This window comes from Neolamprologus brichardi, chromosome 20, assembly GCF_056152115.1.
Source record: "Neolamprologus brichardi isolate AB-2024 chromosome 20, ASM5615211v1, whole genome shotgun sequence".
In the NCBI taxonomy this organism is placed as follows: domain Eukaryota; kingdom Metazoa; phylum Chordata; class Actinopteri; order Cichliformes; family Cichlidae; genus Neolamprologus; species Neolamprologus brichardi.
Genome location: NC_142123.1, coordinates 5674038 through 5689514, shown reverse-complemented (window position 1 = coordinate 5689514; position 15477 = coordinate 5674038). Strand labels below are relative to the sequence as shown.

The 15477-nt window shown below is 38.3% G+C and overlaps 1 protein-coding gene across 1 annotated transcript in view; it reads right to left on the bottom strand.

The window, feature by feature from the left end:
• The window catches only part of cntn3a.1 (contactin 3a, tandem duplicate 1), a 76100-nt gene that overhangs the window by 38694 nt on the left and 21929 nt on the right, over nt 1–15477 (bottom strand). The window contains exons 3-5 of the mRNA XM_006785511.2: nt 13295–13427; nt 10100–10275; nt 2297–2392 (exon numbers count right to left, since the gene is read on the bottom strand). Of these exons, the coding sequence (XP_006785574.2) occupies nt 2297–2392; nt 10100–10275; nt 13295–13427 (405 nt within the window). The remainder of the gene's footprint in view (nt 1–2296; nt 2393–10099; nt 10276–13294; nt 13428–15477) is intronic.

Below are 15477 nucleotides of genomic sequence, written 5' to 3'. Positions count from 1 at the left end.
GGCACTCGTCTTAGCAAACATCTATGAAAAATGATGTTGTCACAAGATCTGAGATCACAGTCACAACAAAGCAGCTGGAGTTCTTGAACAAAGTGATACATCAGAAGACTAGAGCACCTTCTGAATGTCACGAAGAGGAGTTTATAATCAGAGATGTTACATTTCGGATTCTAATTCAAATGAAATGGTACCCTGGTGATAAATGAGAGCGGAGTCACAGAGATGAGTACAGAAGTAGTACAGAGTACAGCACAGAAACCCCTGCTGATTTAACCATCTGTTAGTTAAAAGTAAAAACAATGTATTTCTTCACTCGTAATAAAAATGAGGCATAACATACATATATCTATTTTTTTTTTACAAAAGCTGTGAAACTAAAGGAGTAACACTCTACACATGCGAAGAAAAATCAACAAGTTCCAAAAGCTTTTAAAAGGTGCACATATTGTAAGATTTCTCATGTATCTCACATATTGCGAGAGTGAAACTCTCAGCTGCTGTTAATGTAAATAAAGCTGGATTATGTATTATGATTATTGTATAGTTCATGTGCAGACTTTCAGTGCAGACATAATTTTATATAGATAAATAGATAGATAGATGTGTGTTACCTAAGGCTTTTAGATGTTACTGAGGTTTGTTCATTATTTTTAAGAATGTAAAACATTCTGTTGATCACTTCAGACCGAAAGCCAAATAATGGCCTCCCTCGCTTGTTCTGCCAGCTCTTTAGGTCTAATATTTAAAATTACAGTGAAAAGTTATAAAATACAAATTCAATACTTTGAATGTGCTCATTTGTCATGAAATACCAGTGAAAAGGACCAGACCTCACCTGGCCATGAAATTGCTTGTCAGGCAATAGTCCAATTAAATTTGAATTTGTATGAATGTGGTCTGTAGCCAAAAATGACTGTAATTCCTAAATAGCTAATGCAAGTTTTTTTGTAAAGCCCCATGAATTAAAGCCTGAAGTCTATACTTCTGTATGTGACTCATATCGATACCTTTTTTAAGTAAATGAATATATGTCTTTTTGATTGGGTGCCTGTACATACAATCAGTACAAGGAGACATCAGTCAGGATTAATTAAAACCTCATTTTTGTCCTCTTACCCAAAGAGAAGACTGCCCCCAAAAGGTAGTCAAAGCACTCACAGTGAGACATTAGGCAGGTGATTTTACTACAGATGGTGCTGTAGCTGAAACTCGAGACAAATATGCATATCTTCCTGATTAAACAAGCACTGCTGTCTTCTACATAATGCATAAACTACTGGATTAAGATTTCTGTGCCCAGTTTTTTCCAAAATATTTTTGGACACCGTCATGACACTGCTATTACAGCTCAACACTCCAGACAATGCTGCTGTTCAGAATGTGTATTTTGGCTTGTGGACACCTTAGAGTACTTGTCTGCAAAAGAGCTATTACATTTCAAGTCTGCCAGTTGTGTGCATATGGCTCATTATTTTAACTTGTCTTGTTACGACAAGGTGAGACATCTCATTTCAAACACAAAACATAGCACAACAAATACAGGCCTTCTTTTCAGTTTGCAAATGAATGAGACAAAATAGCTCCGTTTGTTCTGCAGGTTTAACGCTCCGGTAGCATAAATGAGGGTTATCGTCTAGAAACCAACACCTTAACAACGTCTTTCATTCCAGTCCCAAAATTAAGGACTTGCAACTTCATCTGGATGTAAAACTTGCCGTACTTGTACTACAGAGTATTAGGGCCACAAACAGTGTTCATTTGGAGAATAGAGTTGAAATTTTAAAGTTGAAATACTACTTTGAGAAAAAAGTCAAAATGTCAATCTTAAGACCGGTGTGTAGGAGTTAATAGCACTGGATGCTAGCTCGCATTGATAATGTCATAGATGAAAGCAGATGATGTGAAGCCAGCAAGGTATCTTCAGAGAGAGGCTCAATTACTCAGCCTGGCGGGACCCCAGCCACAGTCAGCCTCTCCAGTCTGTATGCCAAAGATTGTACTCGCCCCCATTGAAAATCAGGCTGACAGACCAGAGTGTCCCAAAGTAAAAATAACTCACTTCGCTGACTTTAACAACACAGACAAACAGACAGGGGATCTGAGCTGGAGGACGCAAACGCTACTTCCACTTTGTTCAAGTAAAGGAGAAGATAAGGAATCAGAGAGATGATACCACAGTATTTCTACGTTTCTAGTAAAAAAAAGAAAAAAAACAGATTTATGTAAGGAGGATATTAAAGGATATTTAAAGAAAATGAAATGAAATGGAAAAAACATTGAGAGCAGTCCATCTTACCTCCAGAGTGGGGGGGAGGGCCACAGAGCAAGACCACTCCTTGACCTTCACGAACCCTCACTGGACTTCTTCTCTGAGTCTTGAAATTCTCCAAGTCTGTTTACCACAACACAAAAGCAATAAAGCAAAAATAATCATTTCATTTTTCATGAAAGCCATAAGCACACAAACACAACAAGTCTGGGTGTTTATAGAGATAAAAATAAATAAAGAAATGCACTGCAACTCATATATGTGGTTGCTCAATAATTTCATATCTAGTTAGCGCACGGCAAGTGACCAGAGTTTAACGGTGTTATATGATATGCATGCCTGCTGTGAAATACTGGTGGTAGTTTTGCATAAATGCAGACATGGTGCTATAAAGTGCTAAACACTTCTGACTGGAGCAGAAAGCAATTCTTCAAGTATAAGTCACACATGAGTGAATTTAATTGGAACGGCGTATTGTTATCACTTTCTGTGTTTCATCCACTGCACACAGACCAGCAACAATTAAATGACTAAGACTGAAACATCATTTGTATGGAGGCCGATTACTTGTTGACAACCTGCTGAGAGAAAGCAAATAGAGACAGCAATCCTCGAACACTTTGCCTTTTCTTGCCTGCTGCGGCTCTTGGAGATATCGCAGGCGTAGCAGCCAAATACGCAGCTGCCATATAATGACATAATCAAGACTGAATTCAAAAACTGGGCGAAAGAATGCAAAACTGACACCTCCTGTGTGCGAGCACAGTAGGATGAGCGTTCGCAAAATAAAAGCAGAGCGTGATCTTTTCAGACCTTGTGACTAATGGAAAAATTGCATCCAGCAGAACGTTATCGCAACTGAAAGCTTTTGTTTCGGTTCACAAATGGTTTTATGAAAATCTCCTGTATGACTTTCACAAATTAATTAGCAGATCATAACATTTTTTTTTCATTTGGAACAGACAGGTTTAATGGATGCTTCGTGGCCATCTTAAACTCAGGATGAGCTATGGTTAACAATTACATGCAACAACATTTAGGTTCTTTCTGGTCCTCCAAGACATAAATACTGTATTATATTATATTATATTATATTATATTATATTATATTATATTATATTATATTAGGCAGTACACACTGTCATATTGTATAAAAATAATAATTCATGCTAGTAATCACTGTAAAAATCCATAACAAAATAATAACTATAAGATATAATTTCACTGAATCTCTTCTTCTCATCTATTATCTATTTCACACTGAACAGAAACTAAACTTTTAAGACCATCGCAATTTAAAACACTGATATTGTATTTCTAAAACTGGTAAGCCTGGAAAAATGACAGTTTCTGGCTGATCCGAAAATACAAGTTTCATCTAATTTTATCGGCTTTACTGAATATATTGAGATTTACTAGCAGAATCTGAACAACACAACTTCACAGGCATGCTTTTTTCTCAGACTATACAATGAGATAATGGCTAATGTCAGAATGAAAACATGCCTGTTGCATTAGCAAAGGCATTTGTTTAGGATGTAGGAATGCACACAAGAGTTATTAGGGGTTTTTTTAGTGCAGGGATTGGACAAATGAAAATTTTAGTGATGTAGTGATTTTTTTTAAATGGACGTGATTACAATCCATCATGAACAGGACATGAAAGTCATGTGGAGTTCAACACCTACATGAGTGCAGACATGAAGCCTTTTTTCACAGCAGACATTTTCAAAGTGTAAGCCAAAACATGGCACAGTGTAAGAATGACTGACTGCGAGCAAAAGAAGGATCCTGATAGATATAACAGATTTTTATGATTTACACCCATGGTTCTCGTAGGGATGATTATCATTCTTAAGACGACACCGCTAGCAAGCTGAAAGGCAAGGTGCAAAACTTTTACATCTACCTAAACTTCCTACATTATTATAGTGAGAAAGGTAACCAACTATCTGATGACATTTAAAGCTAGACCTGCTCTGATAGCCTCACAGCAGGAGCAGGAGCTTTTAAACCTGCTCTATGTGTGCCGTTTGCACGTACTCACGTACCCTGTGTTTCTCGGTGTTGATTCTTGCTCAGTAGGTTAGGCTCTATTTAGGCCAGAGGTGTGAGTCTGTCTCTGTGTAATTGACTTCACCCTGCCTTTCATCCATTGTCAGCTAGGACAGCGGTCCCCAACCTTTTTTGCGCCACGGACCGGTTTATGCCCGACAATATTTTCACGGGCCGGCCTTTAAGGTGTCGCAGATAAATACAACAAAATAAAACTAGTACCGGTACCGAAAAAAAGAAGATTTATTCATAACACACATGAAAAGACCCAGGAAAACCGAGTTAATGATAAAAACGATAACAAAATAACGCTAAAAACTGATAAAAACCCTGAAAACCATACATTTCACACCCGAGCCTCAACTCTCGCAGCCCGGTACCAAACGACTCATGGACCGGTACTGGTCCGTGGCCCGGGGGTTGGGGACCGCTGAACTAGGATATGCTCCAGCTAATCATTCAGAGGATAAAGGTACAATTAATGGATGTTGGATGCCCTGCCAGAGCCACTACCACTGCTAGACTGGACAGTGTATCACAGCAACTTCATTTGCAAATACTTTGAATGATTTGATGCAGTTAATAGTGTGAGAAATCACACATTATTAAAGATAAGAAATATTATAATTATAAAAATGATAACACCATGTGGACTTGCAATGATATTAAACAAAATGAGCCGTTTTCCTTATAGCTCCTATAATACAACTTTTCGAAATCTTTATTCTCCCTCGTCGTAGGGCTTTATTAGAGCACAGCAAGTAATAATGTCCCTTTAGGACCTTTTTTCCCCTAAATTCTCTAAAAGTAATGATGAAAATTAAAAATAACATTTTATGGTAATGTCCCGATCACTATAAAATAGGTGCAAAAATCTTTCTCCTTTGTAAAGCAGTTTAAATTTCTTTGTCTGGAAGAAGATGTAAAATGTTCGAAACGCATTAGCGTGTCGCTTTTCTTGTCAATCTAACTGTGATTGAATTTAATGGCTACACAACGCTAAAAAAAAAAAAACTTACTGCATTCACATTGTTAAGAAAATAGTTGCAAGGCTGTAACTGTTGCAAGTATGCGTTTGTGCTGTTGGTGGATATATAAATATATTCCATTTATTTATAATACTATATTTAAAAAAATTTCCGGGCTCATACATTAGGAAAAAAAACAGAGGTGCTCAGCTCACACTGGGAGTGAGTGTGTCCTGATCAGTATTCCTTTGGTGTATAGCGGGGCATAAATGAGCTAGACGCACTAAAAGCCAACAATGCCTGACAACCCAAGCTGTTCGGCACCACGTGCATCATCTTATCAAGCCCATCACACTGCACCTCCTTGTGCTTCTCCGTGGCAGGGTTCAGGCTATTTGGAGTGTTTTCAGATCCATGAAATTGGATATGAATTTGCATTTTTGGGCTAACTCTTTCAATGTGACCCATTGTAATGAACAAGAGGAAATTATAGAGAAACTAAAAAGTGAAACTACTCTGTCAGAACTGCAGCTCGTTTTTTTCCCCAGCCATTAGACAAAAGGCATAACAGCGTTTTTATTGTCAGAGAAATTGCACCTACACCTCACACCTGGATTTAGGATTGCAGTAACAAATGTCACATGTGATGCAGGCAACAAATTTGTCACCCATTTTGCATTTTGACAACAAAGAGCATCTTTAAACTTCTGGAAGACTATGTCGAGGTAGGATAAAATCCTATTAGCTAACACAATAGTATATGTGATGCAAAGGCATAACATAATGATGTGATCTTGTTACTGTTGGAGAAAAGATTGAAAAAGGGCAGATTAGTATTTCCTGGTTAAAGTTCCAGATTAGTACATTCAGTGGAGTTTGGCATCACTACCATGTATGAGACTAGCCAGGTAATAAGTTTGATGTCAAGCTATAAAAATATTATACTGTGTTACCATTTCTCAGCCCATTTATTTACTTTTTAGCACTGCCATTAACATTTAGTTGTTTTTGATGCGATAAATAATATGCTATGTAATTACAGCTTCACACTACAGTAAATAGTTTTATACTGTATGATTTTATGTTGAAGAATAAAAAAACAGAGCGGCTAAAAAATTATTTCAACTGTAGAAAGATGAGTTACTCATCAGTATAAATTCTTTCTATCTAGTTGCTAAATAATAAGTGTTCAACTATCTTGCAGACGATGAATTGCAAGTTACCAATGAGGAAACCAAATAAATAAATAACTGCGATGACCACTGCTGTGAAACCGTCATCTTCTCTCATTTTGTCTGCGTCTTTTCTTGCCTCGCCTCCAATCTCTGAGAGTCATTGAGTAAAACCCTAACAGCGTGTGATACATGACATTTAAGGAGTGATAAACATCAAAGGAGCCTATTTCTCACCGCTGGTGTCTCTTGACAAGTACAACTGTTAAGTGCACATGGGCTTTCTTCTGCAAAAAGAAAGAAAAAAGAAAAAAAAAAAGAAAGTCTTAATTTTCGCCCTTGTCAAAAGCAGCGAACAAGCCACAGAGCTGATGGAAATAAGAGGAGCAAACAAAAGAAAGACACGGAAATCTTAGAAGCTCAGAGAAGCTGTGAGACTGTAAAATGTCAAGTCCTCACTTTTTTTGAAAAGTGGCAGCACAATGAAAGGACTGCGAGAAAGTATGAAACTGTTCCATGGGTTTCAGTTATACTGGCAGAGAAAACATGTAGTGATTAGTGTAACTAGTTGCCTCATAAATATGAAATTACGGTCACAGTTTTGCAGAACAGCATGATGTCACAGTGACATTGAACTATTAAGGCTATTCACTCCATCGACATATTCAATTACACGTCTGTGTGAAAAAGTAATTAGAAAATTCATTCTTGGCGGCTTTTTTTAAGGTCAGACAGGAAAGCAAGCCAGGTGGAAGCGAAGGTCTGCTTTGTGCCCAGACCATAAAAAAGGACACTATACAGCATCAATAAATTGCTAAGATTTACACTGCTAAGATAAGCTGTTACTGCTGCACAGAATGGTGCAGAAATGGTGCAAAGCCCAGGAAGATGGGCTGTAAGGAAAGTCATTGTTAACTAAGACTGTTTGAGAAGACTGCTCAAAATCACTGCGCCGCTAGCTTACGTAGCATTGACTTTATGCCACAGGTGGGCTGCCATTTACATGTGGCTCCATTATTTAGGCTTAGTGATTGTATGTGTCAGATTGCTGGTTTGTATAAGCACAGGGAAGGTGACCTTCGGGTAAACGCATCAGTCTATTTCAAGCGAGGAAGCTGCACATACTCAAATAACTTGACAGACACCTTGATCTCCGAGAACCCCATTCTAATCAATTCATGCTTGAGTTTAAGGAAACATCTCTCACAGATGTGATGAAATTTGCTGCAAGTGCTTCTAAGAATAGGATAAAGTGGGGTCACAGAGACCTTGAGCTTTGGCCACAAAATCTAGGAACTTCATACTTGAGTACAAATTAAACTTTATGATAAAACTTGAAGAAATTCCCCCGAAAGACTCAAAAGATATTGCCCTGATGGACAACCTAAAGACAACTCCGGTCTGGGTTATCTCCATGAAGGAGGCATTAAAATAATCATGTCGTATGCAATTACAGACGCGAATCTGCTCAGAAATCACAGCCACCCTGATACAAGGGAAATACATCCTAGATTGCAGTCATAAATACAGCTATTTCACCCTTCATTAAACACTGTGTTACCCTTGTGGCTCTATAAGCAGCAAAGAATCTAGGCAGCACCATGTTCCGTCTTCAGGACACACATTCAATACATTTTGCTTCGTTTGCAGGCCTTGCAATCTGTTATATAACGTTGCATCTTGCATCAGTGGAAATCCTTTCACTTACATAAAAAAAAACATCCCTTGGGGATTAAGAAACTTAATCTGGCTCGATCACCAACTAAATTATTCCTTCCAGCACTCCCAGCAGGCAAGCAGAACCTTTTAAACGTGTAACTGTGTATTGTCAACAGGATCAGGACCCTTTTCTACTTTTAGAGATTTAAGCCCCTACCAGATGGTAACAGAAACTGTTACATCATCCATCTTTCAAAGGATTAAAAATGTAGGCCAGCTCAATTATTATATATGCAATAAACTTCCATGAAATACAAATTTGATGATAGAACAATTAGATGGTGCAAATCTAAGACTTTAATCTTGTTCACCAACAACAAAGACTGATTGCATTGTTAAAGAGAGCAAAATATTCAATTAGGAGAACTCTGCCATCGCTGTTCTGGATTTGTTTCAGCAGCAGTGCCTTAAAGCTCTGTGTGCAACGTTTATCTTTATATTCACTCTGTTCACGCCATTACCTGGTCTTTGTCTGCTGAAGTTATTAGAAGAAGGAGTGCAATCCCCTTGATTTCAGAGAAAGCATTTTCAGCAATTCTGAGTCACAGCCTGTTACGAATGACATGATGCTGACTTTCATAACAGGCTGCTCCTCTGTGAATGATTCCCTTGACCTGAAACCCACTCAATCACACAGCACACTTAATTAAGTTAAACCAAGAGCAATAAATAAGATGTACGACACATCACCACTGATGCTTGTCCTCATCCGTTGACAAAAGCAGCAGGTCTCAGGTCAGGCCCGGGCGATGGATGAGACCAATAACAATGACATACAGATCAAGCCTGTCCCCAAAAATTGATAGGAAATGTGAATATGATCAACTGGCAACTCGGCACACAGATTTGCTCTATATGCTGAAGATTTAATGCTGCTTCGCGACAAAGAATTGCCAAATAGTTGCAAGATGAATATCTCTGGTGCTCTCCCGCCAAGGATCATCACGGTGTCTACTGTGGCAGAGAAACAGACATCAGAATTCAATCTAGCCGCACCATCTGTTCCCAGATATCAGGGTTGTCATTTGATATGGGCTGCCCATCAAGAGTGGAGGACTCAAGTTCACCTTGCCACGAGAGATGCCTTAGACTGTGGTCTTATAAAATGTGATGGATAAAAGCCGTAAAGCATCAGCTATAAGGGATCTATCAAGGCCCACAACGCGACTGCAGTCTTCATCACAGCAGTGTGAGAAGTTTAGAAACACCTAGCAGAGTAAACGCTAGCACTGGAGCTTTAATCAGGGTCAAAGGATTCAATCATGAAAGGACATAAAAAAAATGGCCCATTCATTTGGGTTTTCAATTAATAATTTCAACATTATGAGCCTGCTGTCTCTTGTTGCTGGCTGTTTTTGTTAAAAAAGCTCAGGTGTGCCAACAAACAATTTCCAGAGAACTCTACTGGGGCATTATACTTGTCAGTGAACCGCAGGGTCTGATGTTCAATGAAGCTTTTACTTTTCTAAGGCAGAATAGATGGAACTAAACTCAAATGAAGTGAAGTCAAATCTGAGTGACCTTAACACAACAGAAGAGAAACAATAAAAGACAAAAGAATATAAAGGCTTTGTTGGACGTAACCATGCCAAAGTTGCACACGGTATCCTGCAGCTTTCTTATAAAAGTACTCTACCGAGGAGTGCACTTCTACTCACAGTATATATGCCATACTCACAGGGGTGTTATAGGATCAACAAGCAGGACCGACTAAATTACCTTTTTCAATCTACGTTCTCTTATTAACTGTGAAAATAGCACCTACATTACTCACAGCAAATCCTGATTGCCAGATTCAGCTGCAATTTTTGGGTAGAATTCATTTTCATTTTCAAAATTGTAGTCTTCAGATCCAACCTCCACTGAGTGAAACGACTGGCAAATCCGGACACGAAAAGAACTGCGAATATACTTACATGCAACATGAAGGCTGGCCTCTCTGCTCACGATGGTGCCGAAAGAGTTCGACGCCATGCACTGGTAGATGCCGACGTCCTCCTCTTTATTAAGATGTGCGATGTGTAAGTTTCCTCCCATGAGAGAGTAACGAGACCCCGGTCTGGGCGTGATGAAAGAGTCGTTTAGCTTCCACCTGTGAATGCAAGCACACGACGCATCGCAAAACCCTTTGTGAAATCATTTGATCCGCATAATAATGTCATGCACATAAGAAGAGTGTCTGGTTTGTTTATTATGATAAAGTCACAGACTGTTAGGGATTCAGAAACAAAGCCATATGCATCCATTTAATTCATACTGGATTAAATAAATATTTAAAGAAAGCGACTGATGTTTGCTGCAGGAAACCTGAATAAATATACTTAAATGAGAAGCAATCATCAACAGTTATTTCAAACAGCTGTTTATTTCTATGTCTTTCAGTTCAAACGCTTCATGATCATTTTTTTCTATTCCATTTATTCCACAAGGAACATGATCGACTTTCAACATTTAAAATCTTTGGGCGACTTAAGTCGATTTGCATAATTAAGGTTTATGTACTAAGAAACCTGTCGAGTTAATGATGCATCACATGACCATTACCGCCTCAATGATTGCAAAGACTTCAAGGTTAAGTTTCCATTAAGAGTATCCCCTAAATGTTCTACAATCGATGTTTTGCAAAAAAAACAGACCCAAAGGATAAAATTGTTCCACTCTGTTTCATAGCTACTTTTACATTTAGATAAATGTGGTCAGTTTAAGAGTTGATGATGATGGTTTTTGCCTTATAGTCAGCCAATGCTAGTGTACACAGGGCACTTAGAGTCAGGAGAATAACTGAGAAAAATAGGTATTAAAAATTTCTAATAATGCAGATTTGATTAGATGATCACAGCTCGCAGAAAGAAGGAAGTTTGAGGTTTCTATTTCAGACTTTCTTGCTATGGACAGTGTTAAGGATTAAGGCAAACAGAGAGAGGGACACCACTGAAGGAGCGAGGGAACAGGGGACATATGCAGCAGTGCGGCGTTCACCAGCAGATATGTTGGCTGCACTGATTAAATGATTTGTTTTGCAGCTAGAACAGAAGTTCAAATGACACAAATTTAGGGGCCACGTGACATCGTCATAGCTTGGTAGTTATAGACAAATGAATTTGTCCTTGATACCGCGAAACAAACTTTCAACATGTGGCATCTTGAACCTCACGCTAAATCAAAACCACCGCTAGCTGGCACACGACCTTTGTTAAAAAGACAATAACAGGCCGTAACAATGCCCCGGATATGTCTGTCTAAATATCAGCCCCATCATCAAAAGAGATATCACAGCAGCTGTCATCAATCTGGAAATCAGTTACTGATGTGGTGTACCAACTGCCACAGTTGGTGGCACCTGCTATAATTAAAGAACTAATTAAAACAAAATTTGATTTTATGTGAATCCAGGCGTGCCCTCAGAACTTAAACTAAGAAGGGCAGAACAATTTGCAGATCTGAACTCGTAAACGAGTTTTCGTTTAAAAACTAAAGTGACCAATTGCTTATTAAGTATTCCAGCCGATCCAAGTGATAACATCTTGTGCATTCATTTCAATTTGTATCCATTAGGCATAACACCAAGGATCTTCAAGCTACATTAACGCCCGCATATGCTTATGTATGAGGGATCATTTTGAGCTATTACACATTAAATGCTTGGTTTTTGCGATTTGTATTTAATTACCCTAGCAGAAAACAGCTATGTAGCCCCATTTGATAGATTATAAATTAATAGCTTATGCGCTTGATGCACTTTAAAGTAAATCATTGCTTCTCATTTATTTTAATTTGTCAACATTTTAGGACTGTGCATTAATTTTTTTTAGCACTGTGACTCCTCGGCTACACAGGGTATGTGTACTGAACAAGGACAACCTGCAGCAACTGTTTACTGCACCTCAATCCATCAGGTGATTTGCATCATGCTTATCATAGTGATAACCTCAGATCAGATGCCCCGTGGCAGTGTCTGTGCATCTTTACCAGTGGGACTGTAAAGAAAGCCTACAGCAGAAAGACAGTTTCTGTCATATTATTCCTATTGTGTGAAAGAAACTCCATTAATGTGTCGCTCTATCACCCAGTCTCAACAATGACATCAGAGCGGTGGTGCTTGACTCTCTTGATCTTTTCACTGGTCTGGCATAGCAACGACAGGAAGCTCTTTCACTGAACTGTATAGATCATGTCCAGTTGTCAATGGTAAAAGGACTGATTCTTATATAGTGCTTTCCTATTCTCCTGAAGCTCTCAAAGCGCTTTACACAACATGCCATATTCACTCATTCATACAAGCACTTTTTCTGTGCTCAAGTGTTTTTTTGTCTAACATTCACACACATTCACACACCAGTGGATGCATTGGAGAGCAAATTGGAGTCAGTATCTCAAGGATATTTGGCATGCAGACTACAACCACAAACCTTCTGCAGATTGTAGAATCTACCTTCAGTCTACCTCCTGAGCTACAGCCACCCCAGAGCAAATATACAAAACACCTGCAACTAAGGGCAGTTAATTAATAATGAATAATTTACAAAGAATGAGCAATGACATCAAATCAGTTTTATTAAGGCGATAAATCCTTTTACCATAGATTAATATAAGCCTTATTATTAATGTTATGTTGCTTTTGAAGTGAGCTATTTGAATGACAAAATAGAGCAGCCAACACTCGTGTGCTTGGTTAACAAGCTGCATTTATAAACTGTATGGCTGGGATGCAAGGACCTCTTAATTAGGGCTAAGTAACAGATTAATAGAATTTCACTTACCCAAAGTGGAACATAGAAATGGTTTTTCTATTAGATTCTATTAAAAAGGCTCCAACAGGCACAAACAGCACAAAAATACAAGCGGCCCAACTCAGTTACTGGAATTTACTGGAATTAGGGGAGATGAAGCTTAGGAAACTGTAATAAGCCTGTACTGGCTGTGACTGAGAGAGACACAAATGTGTTATTGCAAGAGGCAAGTATCTACAAATCACAGTGGTCACATCCGCAGTTTATAAAAATAAAACAAATATCCATACTGTGCAGTTTTTAAGAAAATTTCTGGCTACCTTTTCCGTCTCTGGAATATTACTTGGGAAGCATGCATAAACCAATGTCTGCAGCTGTTACCTGTAGAAAGGAGGTGGGTGTCCCTGGGCCTCACAGCTAAACACCACCTCTCTGCGACTTTCGCCAGAACGAATGGGAAACACCACACTGCCAGGTTGTTTGGTAAACATGGGCCTCAGCAGGACTCCGCTTCCTGGGTGAAGAACCAACAAAACTAGATCAGCTTTGATGTCCTGCTAAACTGAAAACCACTTTGCACATGTTTTTTTTTTTCTGCAAGCAAGTGGATATTGAAGTCCTAGCGAGGGAGCGAGGGAGGAAAATTCTACGCAGGAGAGGCATAAACAGTACGCATTTCATGCATGGATCTTTCGATCATGTGAGTAGAACTTGCTTGATCCCTGCGGTACTGCATAATCAGCTGGTAACCTTCATAAAACTTTAATGCAAACATCTGAAGGTACAGACTTGTCAAAAGCAAACCACACTGCCACCACACTTAAATTTAATTTAAACCCTTCAAACCTATCGCAGCCTTCCCAGGGGATGTCAGCCAATAAAAGATCTGAAATAAAATGCCATAACAAACACTTAATCTGAATCTTTCTCTCTCATTTGACATGTCAGATTGTACCCTCGTAACTTAAAGTAAAAGACTCTGATTTCCAAAGTTGAGAGGGAGGAAATATTTGAGGGTGTGAGTGTGCTTTTACACACACCTCGAATTACACTTTAAAGTATTTGTGCACTAATGCACTGTGTTGATGGTGGAGAACTGTTACAATACTCATTCTTTATGTGTTGTTTTATATGGACGAAACACCCAATGCATATATATTAATTACAACAGTGCATTTAAATTCCTGGAGTGATAATAGAGAACCTTGATTAAAAAAAAATTAAATACAAGAACAAAAGACATAGACAACAAGGACAGGAGCATGCGTGACATTCGTTTCCTGGTTAATTAAAGGTACAACAGAGATTTCATGTTATTCATCAAAAGCATAAGAGCGATTCCTGTGGTAGTCAGTGCTTCATTACAATAAACATTTCTTTTTAAGGTGGAAGGGGAATTCGTTTGTGTTTACCACAAAGCATTTGCATTTCAGTAATGGCACAGAAGTAGGAATATTTCATCGTTAGGGCAACTAATCTGTATGAGAGACAGGTATCATCCTCGCGTCTCTGGAGTCCTGGGAGTACTCAAGATTTAAAATAACTCTCTGAAAGGGTTGAGATGTTTGACAAGGGACCTCATTGTTCCTTTCTGCAAGCATAACCCTTCAAGAAAGTTACACAGAATAAAAGGCTGTCTAATTATAATCTTTGTTACATGTAGCATGTCCCTCAAAGCAGAAAGGAGAGATGAATGATTACTAGAAGATCCTTATTGTGCAGCCTTTATTAAAATAAAATTGCACGGGAACTTGAAAGGAAGACAAACATGAGATGAATCCTTTGCCTTATTAAAGTGACTATAAAGGATAACAAAGTTTAGCAGTTTACATTTTAGAGTAAAATCACACATATTTAATATCTGTAATATTCTGAATATTTATAATTGTGCTATTTGTATATATTACAGCTATTTCTTATATTTTGTAACTTTGTTATAAATTTTATTATTTAATTTACTTCAGTCTGTTACTGTCTGTATTGTCTTGTAACAATCATAACCACATAATTTCCTTAACTTTCCACATAATTATAGATCATTATAGATCAGAATTTGTCATTTAAAACTCACATTAAAGGCTTGTGTCGAAGTTAAAACTAAAACTAGGTTACTTTTTTAGAAACCAATCCTGTTTCTCCCTCCAAGTGAGAAAACATTTGATTCGTGCAACCTTTTTACCTTTATTGGATTATGGTGGCCTGCTTTTTATGAATGCAACTGCCCACTACCTAAAGAGGTTGGATACTGTGTACTGTTGTGCTTTACGTTTTATTACTGGCTATGGAAATCGTGTGCATCATTGTTCTTTGTATGCTGCTGCTAAATGTCCATCTTTGCATATTCGCACTCTCCCATTGGTTGATCTTTATCTGTAAATCTCTCCTTGGGCTGGTTCCATCTTATTTATGTGTATATGTGTAAAAACCACAACCAATACAGCCTTCGTTCGAACAATATCATACAATTGATTGTCCCAAAAATCAGAACAGAATTGGGGAAAAAGGCTTTTAAATACGCTGCCCTGCTTCCTGGAATAATCTGCAGAAGGAACTGAAATTATCAG